This window comes from Manis pentadactyla, chromosome 19, assembly GCF_030020395.1.
Source record: "Manis pentadactyla isolate mManPen7 chromosome 19, mManPen7.hap1, whole genome shotgun sequence".
Taxonomy (NCBI): Eukaryota; Metazoa; Chordata; class Mammalia; order Pholidota; family Manidae; genus Manis; species Manis pentadactyla.
The window spans coordinates 5,749,864-5,765,058 of NC_080037.1; the positions used below are offsets into that span (position 1 = coordinate 5,749,864).

At 41.6% G+C, this 15,195-nt stretch overlaps 1 protein-coding gene across 4 annotated transcripts in view; it reads right to left on the reverse strand.

Annotated features, from left to right (window-relative positions):
- DDR2 (discoidin domain receptor tyrosine kinase 2) overlaps window positions 1-15,195 on the reverse strand; it is a 135,187-nt gene that overhangs the window by 52,354 nt on the left and 67,638 nt on the right. For all 4 annotated transcript variants that reach the window (XM_036922853.2, XM_036922854.2, XM_057495053.1 and 1 more), the window contains one exon: window positions 7,784-7,892. In XM_036922853.2, the coding sequence (XP_036778748.2) occupies window positions 7,784-7,892 (109 nt within the window). The remainder of the gene's footprint in view (window positions 1-7,783; window positions 7,893-15,195) is intronic.

The following is a 15,195-nucleotide window of genomic DNA, read 5'->3' on the forward strand; positions in this document are numbered from 1 at the left end:
CAAAGCTGGCATCACACTCACTGATTTCAAATTATATTTCAAAGCTATAATAATTAAAACAGTATGATACTGGCAAAAAAACAGACACATAGATCAATGTGCCCTAAAATGAACTCACACATATATGGCCAATTAATTTACGACAAAGGAGCCAAGAATATACAATGGAGAACAGGTGTCTCTTCAATAAATGGTGTTGGGAAAACTGGACAGGCATATGCAAAATAATGAAACCTGACCACTATCTTATACCTTATACAAGAATCAACTGAAGGTGGATTAAAGACTTGAATGTAAGACCTGAAACCATAAAACTCCTAGAAGAAAACACAGGCAGTAGGCTCCCTGATATAGGTCTGGGTGATGATTTTTTTAATCTGACACCAAATGCAAAAGCAACAAAAGCAAACATAAATGAGTGAGACTACATGGTACTAAAAAACTTCTGCCCAACAAAGGAAACTATCAACAAAATGAAAAGACAACCTATGGAATGGGAGAAGATATTTCCTAATCATGTATCTGATAAGGGGCTATATCCAAAATATATAAAGAACTCATACAACTCAATAGCAAAAAAAAAAAAAAACCAATCTGATTAAAAAATAGGCTGAAGATCTGAATAGAGATTTTTCCAAGAAGACATAGAGATGAGCAACAGGTACATGAAAAGATGCTCAACGTCACTAATCATGAGGAAAATGCAAATTAAAAGCACAATGAGGTATCATCTCACACCTGTTAGAGTGGCTATTATCAAAAGACAAGAAATAACAAGATGTAGAGAAAAGAGAAAACTCATGCACTGTTGGTGGGAATGTAAATTAGTGTAGCCATTATGGAAAACAGCAAGGAGGTTCCTCAAAAAATTAAAAATGGAGCTACATATGATCCAGCAATTCTACTTTTGAACATTTATCCATAGAAAATGAAAACATTAACATGAAAAGATAAATGCACTCCCATATTCTCTGCTGCATTCTTTACAGCAGCCAAGACATGGAAGCAACCTAAGTGTCCATCAATGGATAAGTGGATGAGGAACTTAAATATACATAAAATATTATTCAGCCATAAAAACAATGAAATCTTGTCATTTGCAACCATATGGATGGTCCTTGAGGGTATTATGCAAGTGAAATAAATACTAGAACAAATAATACTACTCGTGCAACTCTATGATCTCTCTTATATGTGGAAGGTACGAAAAAAAAATTTATAGAGGCAGAGAACAGATTGGTGGTTGCCAGAGGCAGCGGTTGGGGTTGGGAGAAATGGGTGAAGGAGGTATAAATTTATTTAAAAAGAAAAAAAATTTTAATGAAGTAAACTAAAGAATCCAACTGTAAAAAATAAAAAGGGGGAACCTGTATCCTGAGAGGAAGGACATGGCGGAGCATTTTGTTCTCACTGGGGGAAGACAAAGCCTTAGAAGAGCACCTGTCATATACTGAGGATCCCAAAATTATGTGGCTCTTGTTTTTGGTGCCACCCTAACTTCACCTTTGCCCTCATGATGCCTCAATGACAACCATTCCCATGTTGTTATTTTTGTGTTTGTTCTTTTGTGCCTTTTCTTAAGCTCAAATGCTCTTCTTTCCTCTTTTCAGCCGGCCTGGCAAACTCCTTCATCTCTAGCTCACTGTAGCTCAACCAGCAAAACACCGGGGACTCGGCCTGACTGGGTAACATGAACATTCTGTGAGTCTAATACACCTGGAAGCATAGAGCACAGGGGTAAAAAATATGCCCCCTGCAGGTGGATCACATCTCAGCTCTGCCTCTGCGACCTGAGTGAGTTACCTAGTATCTCTGGGCCTCAGTTTCTTCTCTGTGAAACTGTGAAAATAGGTTATAACACTACCTACTTCATAAGATTATTGTGGAGATTAAATGTGTTGGCACCATGTAGAATGGTACCAGGAATATATTAAATGCTCATTAAATATTAGTTGGTACTCTTCTTTGAACTTTTTGTGTTCTCTTTTCCTTATTTGGCACAACCAAAAGTGCTTCGGGGCAGATGGGTTTCTGTTGTCCCCAGAGATAGATCCTTTTACTGGCAGGAAGAACACCAGAGGCCACCCTCAGGCTAGACTAGAAAAACAAACATACAAGCAAGAAAGAGCTGATCTGGGAAGATCGAGCATTGCTCACTTAAGAGAAATTCAACCAGGGAGGTCCCTTCCCAGTCTTTTTATCTCCTCCTGGGGCTCTGCTCAGGCCTTGTGAAACATGCAAGCATGCGTGTGAGCACATGTGCACGAGTACACACCACACAACAGTAGTAGCACCTCAGGCCTGGTTTCAAAAACATGAAAACACCACCACAATCTCATTCACAGGGAAGGCCACACGAATGCCCTCAGCACACCTCTGGGTACATGAGTGATGAGAACCCAGGGAAACAAAAAGGATTTTCCAATGTGGAGATGCATATAGGTAAAGTAACATGTATCAGCCTTGGTGGGAGACAGGAAGGCCAGGAGAAAGGGACGCCTCTATGCAGAAGGAAACCAGAGTATCTCTAGGGCCTCGCTTTCTTCGGGAGGGTGAGTCAGTCCCAAGGGGCTCCTAGCTCACGAGGCCAGGGTTCCAGGTGTGAGCTCTCTATGACCCCATTAGTCTCACCCTAGTCCCTGGCCTCAGGCTGTTCCTCAAGCCCCAGTCACCTCTCAGTCCCATAAATGTACACTGGAAGTCACAGAAAGGAAATCACGAGGCTGCACAGCTATAGCTGGTTGTTCGAGAAAGGTCATTTCCTCAAATGGTCCCCCGGGGACTGGTGGTCTGCCGGAATGGACCCGGGGCTAGGAGCTGGGAGCCGTGGGTCTCAGCTGCACTGTTAGCTACACATGGGATCATGGAAAAATCACCTCCTCATGTTACAGATGAGGAAGAAGGACGGAGCTCTCACTAAGGTCCACTGCAACGTGAACAACCTAGGCTTCCAGCTGCCTAGACCCTAAGAACTCACTGGGATGTAGGGCTGATGCTGGAAACAGCAAAACCACAGCAACAAACCTAAAACTGATTTGTAATCGGTAGGAGGTAAACTCATCTACTCTGAATCCCAAATTCCTAATGTTTTTGTCCCTCCTTTCAAAGTGGGAACATTCTAGACACCACAGAAGGACCCCCACCCCCCACCCCCAGGCTCAGAACAGCTAGCAAAGCCTGCTTTCCGATGAGGAGAAAATGTGGAGTGGAGGTGGGAAGCCCCAGCCCAGCCCTGCCCTGGCCCTGTACCGTGGACTCTGAATGCCTGGGTGGCCTGCTGGGGTGAAGAACCATTTCTCCTTTTGCCAAGCACGAGCAGTTGTCACAGGCCAGGTCAGGAGAGGAGGAACAAACTGCCTGGTCCCGGTCACACACAGCAGTCATCTAGCTGGCTGGGTGAGTCCTCAGGACTTCAGACCCTGGGCTGAACTCTCAGGATGATCAGGTTACCTCTGCTCATCCTCCTACCTGGAAACCCATTAGGTTCTGGGCCCCCACTGGCCGCTGAAGCCCTGGTTTATACCCTCTGGGGGAGCTTGATCCTGGTGGCTGATCAAGTGACTAGGAGAGCCAGGAGTACTTTTGCACATAATTGCAGAGTCTAAAGTTCCCTTTCCCAGGCAGGTACTCCCAAGCTCTCCTGGTAAGCCCAGCAGCTCCAGCCCAAGTTGGGAAGAGGGAAAACTTGACCCAGGGACCCTACAGGAGGACAGAAAAGCCGCCCCTTTGGGTCCCTCACTCCCCAGTCCCCAGGCAGCCCCATGTGCACCTCTCCCTCCCTCCCAGCCATTGCAATTGTCATTTCTTCTCTCTGAAAGGCTTCTTCTTGGACCTGCCTCTAGAGAAAAAGATGCTCTAGAACAGAGAAGCTTCTAGTACTATGAAGCCCCTGTAGGTTAGACTGGGGCACGATTTCTGGACTCAACCTATCAGTAGGTGGCATTTAGGGCTTAAATTTTTTAAATATTTATCAGTTATCTTCTTTGTGCTTAACCTCAAAGGCAAGATTCTCCTGAAGTTCAGACTACAGATCTCTGAGCCTGGAAGGTGCTGGGGAGTTGGGGACAAGCAGACTTTCTTAAAAAGAACAGCCACGCACATTCAGGGACCTGTTTCCAAGCCCAAAACCCATAAACGTCTTCCAGTATGGGCACTAAAGATCCCGCACCATAAAATCATAGTAAATTTGTAACAGAAAGGATTTCATGGACTATCTAATCCAACTTCATCTTCCTACAGGCGAAAGGATTAAGAAAGTACAAAAAGAAGTATAATGACTTGCTCAATGTCACACAATGAATTTAGGACCAAGCCAGGATGGTAACTAGGGTTTTCCTCAAAATAATTTTCCAAGTGAATTAAATATTATTTTCCAAATGCACTGCAAATCATTCGCCAGAATGTTCAAATAACATTCAAATCGTTTGTTGCCTTGTAGAATGTTTTTCAGAAACTGTTGTTGCGATTGCTTGATGTGGATGCCACCAGCTAAATGATACTCCTCAGCCATGGTCTTGACAGAGGAAGCTACCTCTAACTTCTCCCAGTGACTTCCTTCTTGACCAGAGAGTCACTGGGTCCCAGTCCCAGGTGCACTGTTCCAGCTGGTAGATGGACAGGCATACGGCCTACACTTCAGAAGTGTGTGTACACACCTGCATGTCAGTATCTCCCATGTGGACCTGCAGAGCCTTCACTGCAGCCCCCCGTGACAATGCCACCTTCAACACTGCCATTACTAAATGCCACTCCCACCACCTGCCTGGTTCTGGTGCTTTAGAGCAATGAGCCATCAGCCCCACTGACATCATTCTTCTCCGTACTGCCTATATCACACAAGACTACTCTGCAGCCTCTCTGAGGTATAGAGGTCCTACCTGGAAGAGACTTCATGGTCTCAAATAGTAGACAATTTCTCTAAATATCAATATTGTTCAAACTTGTTGGTTTCCGATTTTTCTAGATGGATATTTTTACTATTCAACATCTCTATTATCAACTAAGTCATGCTAATACAGAAGGCTCATTGACCAAAAGTCATGGTGAACTCTTCAAAATGAGCTCATTAAATTAATGAGTTTCCGACTTTATATTATTAATTACATTTAATGCTTACTATTTGCCAGCCAATACTTTATATTCAATAATCTATGAAAATATATTTCAATAGTTTCAATATCTATTTCAATAGCCTACTTACTATTTGCCAGCCAATATTTTATATTCAATAATGTATTAAAATATATTTCAGTGGTTCAACAATTGACTATATGTAAGATTGGTTTATAACCCAGTTTGACTTAAATCCAACATTCCACCTATTTGTTCCATGCGGCCAACCTGTGAGGCAAAACCTAACGGCCAAGAATTTACTTTCAGTCTCTCAGTAGATACAATGAGGACTTCTGAGAAGTCATCCTTAAATCAACAGGCATTTATTGTGTATCTACTCTGTGTTCACCAGTGCGCAAGGCCTGAGTCTCCACGGACCCCAGGCTTTGTGAGTAGACCCTGTAGTGCTGATGACAATCTCCCATTACTTGTCTCCAGCTTAACTGGTAAAACAGAAGAAATGGTAGAGAGAAGGATTAGTCCTTCATACCTCAAATATTTTGTGTTCCTATAAAATCTTTGCAAGTCAAGACCTTTATTTCTTTTTTCTCTGGCAAAAAGAGCCAACAGAAATAGTCGACTCAAGAAATGCGGGGAAAATGCTTTTAAAGGTAACTGTTTGCTCCCTTCAAATAGCCCATTTCCTGCTCCAGGACTACAGAAATGTTCTCTAACACAGAAGGCTAGCTTTTTTGGTTTTCATTTCATTCCCTCATTTAAATGTCCTCATGTCACGACCATCTCCACGAGTGTGCCTAGAACCAAAACATTCTACCATGTTGTGTGCCCTCTTCCTTGGAGGCCAAAGAGGGGAGAAAGACACTGGGCTCAGCAAGTTAAATGTAACAGGAGGCAACCCAACTTCAACTGCATGAAAGGCATGGAGGACAGGAAAGGAAAGAGAGGCGTCCAAGCTCAGTTCTGAGATGGACCACCTGAGCTTTCAGAGAGTAATAAGACACTGGATTTATTAAACCAATACATCTTTGATTTTAAGGTGTTTTCACTGTATTTCCTGTTGAAATATAAAGAATATCCCATGGAAATGGGATTTTTGTGAGAGAAAGGTGAACATTTTCACAAATGTACCTTCAAGAGGACAAAATGAAAATTCCCTTAGGAATCCGAACACAGCATGGAGCTACTGACTCACATCTACCACCGTGGGGCTTTGGGAAACTCTTTGGCAGCATGTAGAAAAACAGATCACAGGGACCGTGTGACCCAGCAATTCCCCTCCATACCCAAACGTGTTGAGTATATACCTCTACCAAAAGACCTTTCCAAGAATGATTACAGGAACTTAATTCATAACGGCCCCAAATTGGAAAAATCCAAATTCCCATCCACAGTAGACTGGATAAAGAAAACATTCAAACAAAGTCGCCAACTGCATGCAACCATGCGGATGAATATAATAAAACCTTGAATGAAAGAAGCCAAACACGAAACAGTATTCATGCATCACATGATTCCATTTATACAAAGTACAAAACAGGTAAAATTAATCTATGTTGTTAGGAAGCAAAATAATGATTATCCCTGGGGTGAGGGTGGAAAAATGCCCAGAAGAGGGTGCGGAGGGGCGTCCGAAGGGCCGGTAAGCTTCTGTTTCTCAGTCTAGATACACTCAGATGGATGTGCTCAGTTGGTAAATCTCATCCACTTGAGCACTTATGCTATGTATACTTTCCTCTATTCATAGTTGTGGCAAAATGAAATACGACCCCAGTCCTTCGCCCTTCCCTGCATTCAGGCCTTCCCCATGTACTTGCTTTGTGCCCTCCCACCCTGACGCTGGGCTTGGCCATGTGACTTGCTCTGGCCAATGAGCTCTCAGCGAACACAACCCTGGCTTGAAAAATGCCGTACATTTCTGCTTTTGCTCTTGCTCCTGCGCAATTTCACGAAAACACAGCCACACGAGTCTGCAGGAGGAGAGCACAGCCAAGCCGCCCTCTCAGAGCCAAGGCATCCTAGATAAGCCAACCGACCAGCTGGCTCCCAGATCCCTGTACGGACCCAGGGGAGACCAGAGGAGCCCAAACAGGCCTAGACTGAAGCACCAGCCCTGCGCAGGTTGGGAAGCCTCGTTACTGTGGTAACAGGCAAGGGATAAAATTGCATGCTTAAATTCCAAATATACATGCAATTTTTAAAAGTTGGGGGTGGAACTAAAGAATGCTTAACATTTATTTTTGAGATGGCCACACCCCCTAGGAAAGAGAGACTGCCTGAAATCCCACAGAACAGGGTCCCAATAGCACGGCATGATATCCAAGTAAAATAGAGGCCGGAGCCAGCCAAAAATAACTGGAAAACCAACCTGCAGAAGTCCTCTAACACATCTAAAAATTCTCTCCTTCTGTTTCCCAGAGGCTGAAGAAGCAAATGGCTGTTTCTTCCACCTCCCTTTCTTTAAAAAAAATAAGAATTCCCTCTTACTCCACCCTACTTTGTATCAGAAGCCCTTTCACGACATTGGATACGTTACATAGAGAGTATATGAGTTTCTGTTTCTGCTTGGGACATGTTTCACCCCGGAGATTAAAGGAAAAGATTTTTAAGAAGGACCCCTGGCCGCGCTTGGCAGAGCCCTTCCCAAGCTGAACGTCGTGGGGCTGGACTTCAGTGGGTCTTCCCGCGTGTGGCGGTGCAAGGGCGGCCTTACCTGGGTTAACCTGAGCCCTGGTGGAGCTCCAGATAGGCAGCAAGAGGAGAAGCATCAAGGGCATTCTGGGAATCGGGATCATCTCAGAAGACGGCGCTGGAACCGGAGGCTGCAGCCCAGCAAAAATTCAAGAAAACAAGAAAGAGAAGGAGAAGAAATGAGTGAGCAGATACCATCAACATGAACGAACACAGTTAGCACGATTATCGTTGTGTCCTTACGCCGCATATGTCTATATTTCGGCCTTCAAATCATAGACTTTGAGAGCTGAATGGGACATTCGATCACCTAATATAAGAAGTTTCAAACTCTATTAGATCATACACTCATGGAATTCAAACTAACAAAACTAGGCAGGTAAAAAAATTTTACTAAGAGACGTTGAAATCATGAATGGTAATAATGTAAAACATTAATGATGTTTTCACAATATTGATATATTAATACTGATTCCAAAACTAAACCAAGAAGAACATTCAATGATGTTAACGTGTTTGCTTTTCAGAAGATGTAAGGTCAAAATCTGTCCTGATTTTCTAGTCCTGGAGTGGTACCTGGGATTCTGCAACTTTAAGTTTCCCCAGAGTGATCTGTGTAGCAATGGATTAGAATTGAAATATCAGTGTGAACTCATGTTCAGCTTAACAGACAACTGGATGGTTACATATGGAAATACTTTTGGATATATGTGTGCATTCAGGTTAGTATGCATACACTTCTCTTTGCTGTTTCAGCTGAGAAGGCCTAGAAGCAACCTAGTGCCCAGATCTTGGTTTCTAAGACCCTTCTTCAATAAAAGGAACCAGGGTTCCTTGGAGAAATAGCTGATTCCAGAACTAGGGCAGGAAATATACAAGATAAGCCTGGAGAAACTGTTGGTGCCAGAAATTGAGAAAGTGTACACACACAAAAATGGTGGGACATGTCAGAGGGGCACAGGAGCCAAATGAAAGAGCTCCCAATGGCCAAAGCTGGAACAATTGGAGCAACAAAATAAAGTGGCAGTGGCTTATAACTCAACCTATAAAACAAACGTCTACAAGTCCGTGTTGATATAAATAAATAATTGATTAAACAAATAGGGCAGAATGGACAAATTCCCTTGCAGAAGAATTCTAAACAATTTTTTGTAGACACTCTGTTCTTAATGAGGTGGTGCATAACCACCACCACCCCTCACTCCTTAAGTGTGAGCTCCATATGGTGACTTTCTTCCAAAAAATACAGTATGGAAATAGAGAAAGTAACTTTTCAATGGAGGAACCTAACAAACACCACCTCAAGCCAGGTCATCAAGGCTAACATCAACTGTGGTAAGTCAGACTGATAGCACACATTCTTAGTGGGATGTGACAAGATTCGCACTCGGCCTCTGCGGTCTTCTTTCCAAAACCCATTAGCCCAGCCTCCTCATGAGTAGAACATCAGACAAATCCCAACTGAGGGGATGTCTACAAAATTCCTGATGAGTAACCCTCAAAGCTGTCAAGACCACCAAAGGCAAGAAAATCTGAGAATGTGTCACAGCTAAGAACGCCTAGCAGGACATGATGACTAAATGTAGTGTGACATCAGCAACAGGATCCTGGAACAGAAAAGGGGCATTAGGGGAAAACCAAGGAAATCTGAATAAAGTATGGACTTCAGTTAATAATAATTTGTCAATACTGGTTCATCAACTGCGACAAAGGTACTCTTATTAATGTACAATGTTAATAATTGGGGAAGCTAGGTATTGGGTAAACAGGAATTCTATGTACTCTTTGCAATGATTCTATATGGGTAGAACTATTCTAGAATAAAAGGTTTAAATAAATAAATTAAGTTTCTGCCAAGTAGCACTAATAATCTACCAAACATTGGATCCACTGTTTGAAATCTGCAATACAAAATTGTAAATAAAGACAAAAATCCCTTTAAGCTGGGGAGATCAGAGGCGGCTTCATGTAGAGATCAGCATATGATCAGGTTCTTGGACTCATTGACAAGTAATATTTTAATGGGCAATAATGAGGATGGAATAAATAATAGGATGAAATAGCTAAGACACTTTTTTGGGGAAACAGAAGCTTTCTATGATGTTTTCTAGGCTGTAGAATCCTGACCCACCCAAAGATGTTTGAAAAAAAAATCAGATATTCCGATGGTTCTGCCTGAAAAGCATGGAGAGCCAAAACTAATCAAATACAAAAGACTAACTCAGCCCCGTGGTAGGGGTCAGAGGTGGGCGATCCACAGACTACAAAAGGTGATGGGGCATGGTTTCATGGCCTTGGTCTGGATGCAGTAAAACACATCTCCGTGTGTCTAGTCGCTGCCAGCAGCAGGAACACTGTGTTTCCATAAATGAGTCCCCAAACATGCCCAGAGAACGAAAAACACAAGCAGATCTTGGAGACATGGTTCTTGGCTGTAACCCATCACGAGCCCGTGACCGTGATCCATGATGCTCTTCCACAGAGACTCAAGCTCCTGTGTGCAACCACCTGGGCCTGGCCAACCACCCTCTCCCAGCAGCCTTTGGAGAGGAGTCCTACATTCTCCCTTGGCCCCTTTCTAATGAGTTCCTGGCCATGGCTTTATCCCTTCCCCAACCTTCCCCAGTGTTTCTTTCTACAAGAATGTCTCTTCTACTTCATTCCCTTCACCAACACACACACTGAATTTGCCTCTACAGATCCTCCATAACAGTGTTATAAAAGAACCCATTTAATCATTCGCTTCAAAATGGCTTGTTCTCATCTTCAAGGGAATACTTTATATCACGTAAAAAGCAGATGCTCAAAAATGGTTCTTCCCTGAACTAAGTAAAACAGAAACTAGGTGCTCAAAAAATGTTGACTGAATGACATTTTGAAAAATGTTACTTCATTTCAGGTGGTGAATCTCCAAAACTAATGATTATTTGTGCTGAAAAGTAGGGTGTACAGCAGCTAACAAATACACAAGAACCATTAACAAACCTGGAGTACTGTAACTATACCACTTATGCCAAAATGTGCCAAGGACTATCTCATGTCATATTCACAGTAACCCAGTAAGGTTTGTTTTCATCAGTAAGGTAACTGAGGAGGGAGGAGCTGAGACCCATCTCTTTACACTATTGACAGGTGCCAAAACTCCTACGTGAACCCCGTCCACGTAGGTTTTGGTGTTTGTTTTGTTCTGTGTGTCGTCACGCTACACTCCCCTTTCACCTGGCCCCTGCCCACCTCACCAAAGCCACACTCCGGCTCAGTCCCTCTACGCCAGTCACACTGGGACTTCTTCCACTGCCTTCCACCATGTTCTTCTGCCTCAGGATCTGTGCAAAAATGTTGCGTGCTCTCTTTATCTAGTTCAAATCTTCATTCAATGGTCACTTCCTCTGAAGTATTCTCAGACCCTCTTGATTATTATATGCATTAAAAGCATCTTAGAATTTTCTGCATAGAAATGATCATAGTTTAGGATTATATATTCATTGCTGTGTTACCTAATTAGTGTCCACCCACCCCCCGTAAGTCCTGTGTTTATTTTACTTGCTATTTTATTCCCAACACCTACCAGAGTGCTGGATAAATATTCGCAGAATGAATGAATGATTGCCTTGAGCCACATATTCAGTGGTTACATCTAGCCACACTAAATTCCATACCCTAAAAGGAAGTATCCTCAAAGCTTATAATAAGCAGACATCACCTTTTCCTGCCCCTTTGAATGAGTTTTTCCAAAGGTTCAATATTTGAGCAATGTGACATGTGAACAGAACCCACACACATACAGGGAAGAATTTCAAGGAGCTGGGAAGGCCCTTCTCTATCCATTGCTTTGCTTAATAGTACAAATTCCTTTGACAATTTATTCAAGCCTGTACAATAAAACTCAAAATGCAAATAACCCTCATCAATGGGCATTTTTCATTCATTCTTTCAGCATCTATTTTCTAAGTGTCTATTAGATGCTGTTTTATGTGCTAAAAAAAAGGCAGAGAAGGTCCCTGGAGCTTATAATATACTAGCAAATAAGTAAATAAATAAGAAACCTAAAGAAATATATGTGCCATGAGAAAAAAAAATGGAGTGGTACAATAGAGAGTTAATGAGATCTATTTTAGGTAAGGTGGTGAGAAAAGTCCTGAGTATGAGATTGCCACAGAAAAAGATAAACAGAACAATGAAGAGAATGGATAGCCTAGAAAAGGCTTATATAGAAATGGAAACTTACTATATGATAAAAGGGGCACTTAAAATCAGTGAAAGAGTTTGTTTTCAAAAATAAATAAAGGTATATTCATACTTAAATAAAAAATAAAGAGCCCAAAATATAAAATTAGAACTATAAAAATATTTCAACAAAATATGGGAGAATTTGCTTTGAACTTTAAAGGTAAGGAAAGTCTGAAAAAAATAAGGTATAGAAAGCAGAACCCATAAATGAAAAGAATGATAAATTTTTCTATCAAAATTCAAAATGTCTTTGTGGCTAAAGACATGAAACTTAACAAACAAGTTAAGATGAATATTTGAAATTTTTAACAAAATAGTTTGTGTATAATCTCTATAGATCATTTTTAAAGGCACTATAAAAATAGGCCAAATCAATTAAAAGCAATTTACAGAGGAGACAATATAATGCCAGTAAACTTCTGGAAATACCCAACCTCACTAGTAATAAGAAAGACAAAGCTGTCAATGAATACTAATTTTATCTATCAGATTGGCAGAAATTTTAAGTGTAATAATAAGAAATTTGGCAATAATGTGGGGAAATGGGTACTCCCATACTGTGCCACTGGGTATATAAATCAAACAACAATATAAATTAAGATATGCACATACCCTATGATCCATATTCTCACTTATTATTTACCCTAGAGAAAGATTTAGGTATTTGCACAATGAGGTCTACACAAAGAAGTGCTTGGCAATCTTTTTTCAATTTTATTTTATGCCTGTTGATCAGTAAACTCCTCATTCCCCACTCCCTCATCAGCCCCTGGCAACAGCCACTCACTCTTTCATTCTATAAATTTGACTATTTCAGATACATAATATAGAGGAATCATGCAGTATTTGTTCTTCTGTGACTGGCTTATTTCACATAACATAGTATCTTCAAGGTTCATCAGTGTTACATATAAAAAGAATTTCCCTCTTTTTAAAGGCTTAATAATATTCCATGGTGTGTCACACACACACACACACACCATATTTTCTTTATCCATTCATCTGTCAGTAGATATGTAGGTTTGTTTCACATCTTGGTTCTTGTGACTAGTGCTGCATTGAACATGGGAGTGCTAATATCTTTTCACAATCCTGGTTTCAATCCTTTTAGAAAAATAACCAGACGTGGGATGGCTGGAATATGTGGTAGTTATATTTTTAATTTTTTGAGGAACCTCTATACTGTTTTCCACTGTGGCTGCGGCCAATTTATCTTCAAGAAGGTGTCAGAAATAACATAATAGGGAAAGGACAGTCTCATCAACAGATGGTGTTAAGAAAACTGGATACCCACGTACAAAGGAATGAAATTGACTCAGCTTACACCACACACAAAAACCAACTCAAAGTGGATTTAAAGGCTTAAACATAAGATCCGAAACTTTAGAACACCTAGAAGAAAACAAAGGGGAAAAGCTTCATGACATTGGTCTTGGCAATGATTTTGTAGATAAAATACCAAAAGCACAAGCAACGACAACAAAAATAAACAAGGGGGACCACATCAAACTAAAAGCTTGGGCACAGCAAAAAAGCCCACCAACAGAGTGAAAAGGCAGCCACCCAATAGGAGAAAATACTTGCACACCTTGTACCTGATCAGGGATACACATGCAAAATATGTAAGGAACTTCTACAATTCAATAGCAAAAAAACAATAAACTGATTTCAAAATGGGCCAAAGTCTTAAACAGACATTTCTCCAAAGTAGACATACAATGGCCAACAAGTGTATGGAAAAATGTTCAAGGTTCCTAATTATCAGGGAAATGCAAATCAAAACCACAGACAGATACCACCTCACATATTTCAGAGGACATAGAGACACTGGAAACTTTGAACATGGCTGGTGCAATATTTCTTTTAAATAATGAAAATTTCTTATAAAAAGTAGAAATTTTTCTATCATAGAGGAATGCTCTAAACTATGGTATATTCCTGCTGTGAAATGCTATGCAATAATTAAAAAGTATGAGATAGAGCTCCATATACTTACATGGTTAGATGTCTATGACATGTTTTTAGGTGAACAGCAGGTTACAAGATTTATGTGAAGTACACTACTGTATAATTTTATGGATACACATACGCACCCACTCACATGCACTTATAATACATAAAAGATCTAGAAGGCTAAAGCCCACACAGACAACAAGCTTGCTCAGTCTAGTGCCCACCTAGGATGGTAAGTGGGGATAAAGCAAGGAACCTTGGGAGACAAGTGCTGATAGCAGCAGTTCCCTCAGAGATTGGCGTGCCTGGCAGGGGAGACGATCAAAAGGAAACTCTAGCCTTATTTGTAATATTTTGATTTCTAACATGGAAAACCTGTTCCTTGTTGACGCCTTTTATGTTGTTTTTTCTGACAAAAGAACAATTTCCTGCGGGCAGTCTGTCAGAATTTGGAGGGTGCTTTCCAACCAGCAAGGCACACCCCAGGGGGTGGAAGCACAGGGGGATCTTGTCTTATGCCTTGAGAACCACTTGTGGGATTGGGAGACACTATTGATCGGCACATCTTGCCCATGACTTAAGTAGAAGGAGAAAAAAAACAGTTGAGAATTGCTGCTTATACCTTATTTTGTTTTTCAAAAAATACATGCACTTCAGAGGGGGCTTCCGAATGCATGATCCCTGAGACACGCAGCCATCCCGAGGAGAGAGCTCACCACCGCCCTCTATGAAGAAGGGACGTGAGGCCCCGGTAACCCCACCCCCAAGCGGTAGATTTGTATGGTCTGGTCACGCCGTCCATCAGCATGCTGCATTTCAGGAGCTTCTTGACCTATCTGTCTCTCAAGCCAAATCATGAGTCAGTTAAGGTCATTTAAGGTGAGGGATCTTGCTCATCTCTCGATCCAAATCAGATGAATTTTGAAATTTGGGTGATAAAACTAGAAAGACACAGAGCTAAGACTTGATTCCGGTTCCTCTGACTCCACAGCCAGTTTCTTCACTCACAGTCAGTATTTTCCAAGGAATACCAATGGATATATAGCTCAGAGCTATATATGCGTCCCTTATAATAAATAATCCATTTCCACCTTCACAGTAAAAACCCCCTCACCCAGCCATGCTCGATGAACCCCCCCAAATTCACTCCAAAGGGAGCCTTGGCTCAGGACCTCCCAGATCGATGGGAGGTGGCTGACTGTCCATCTCAGGCCTGCCCACAGCAGGGTCTGGGTCAATGTCAGCCAGAAA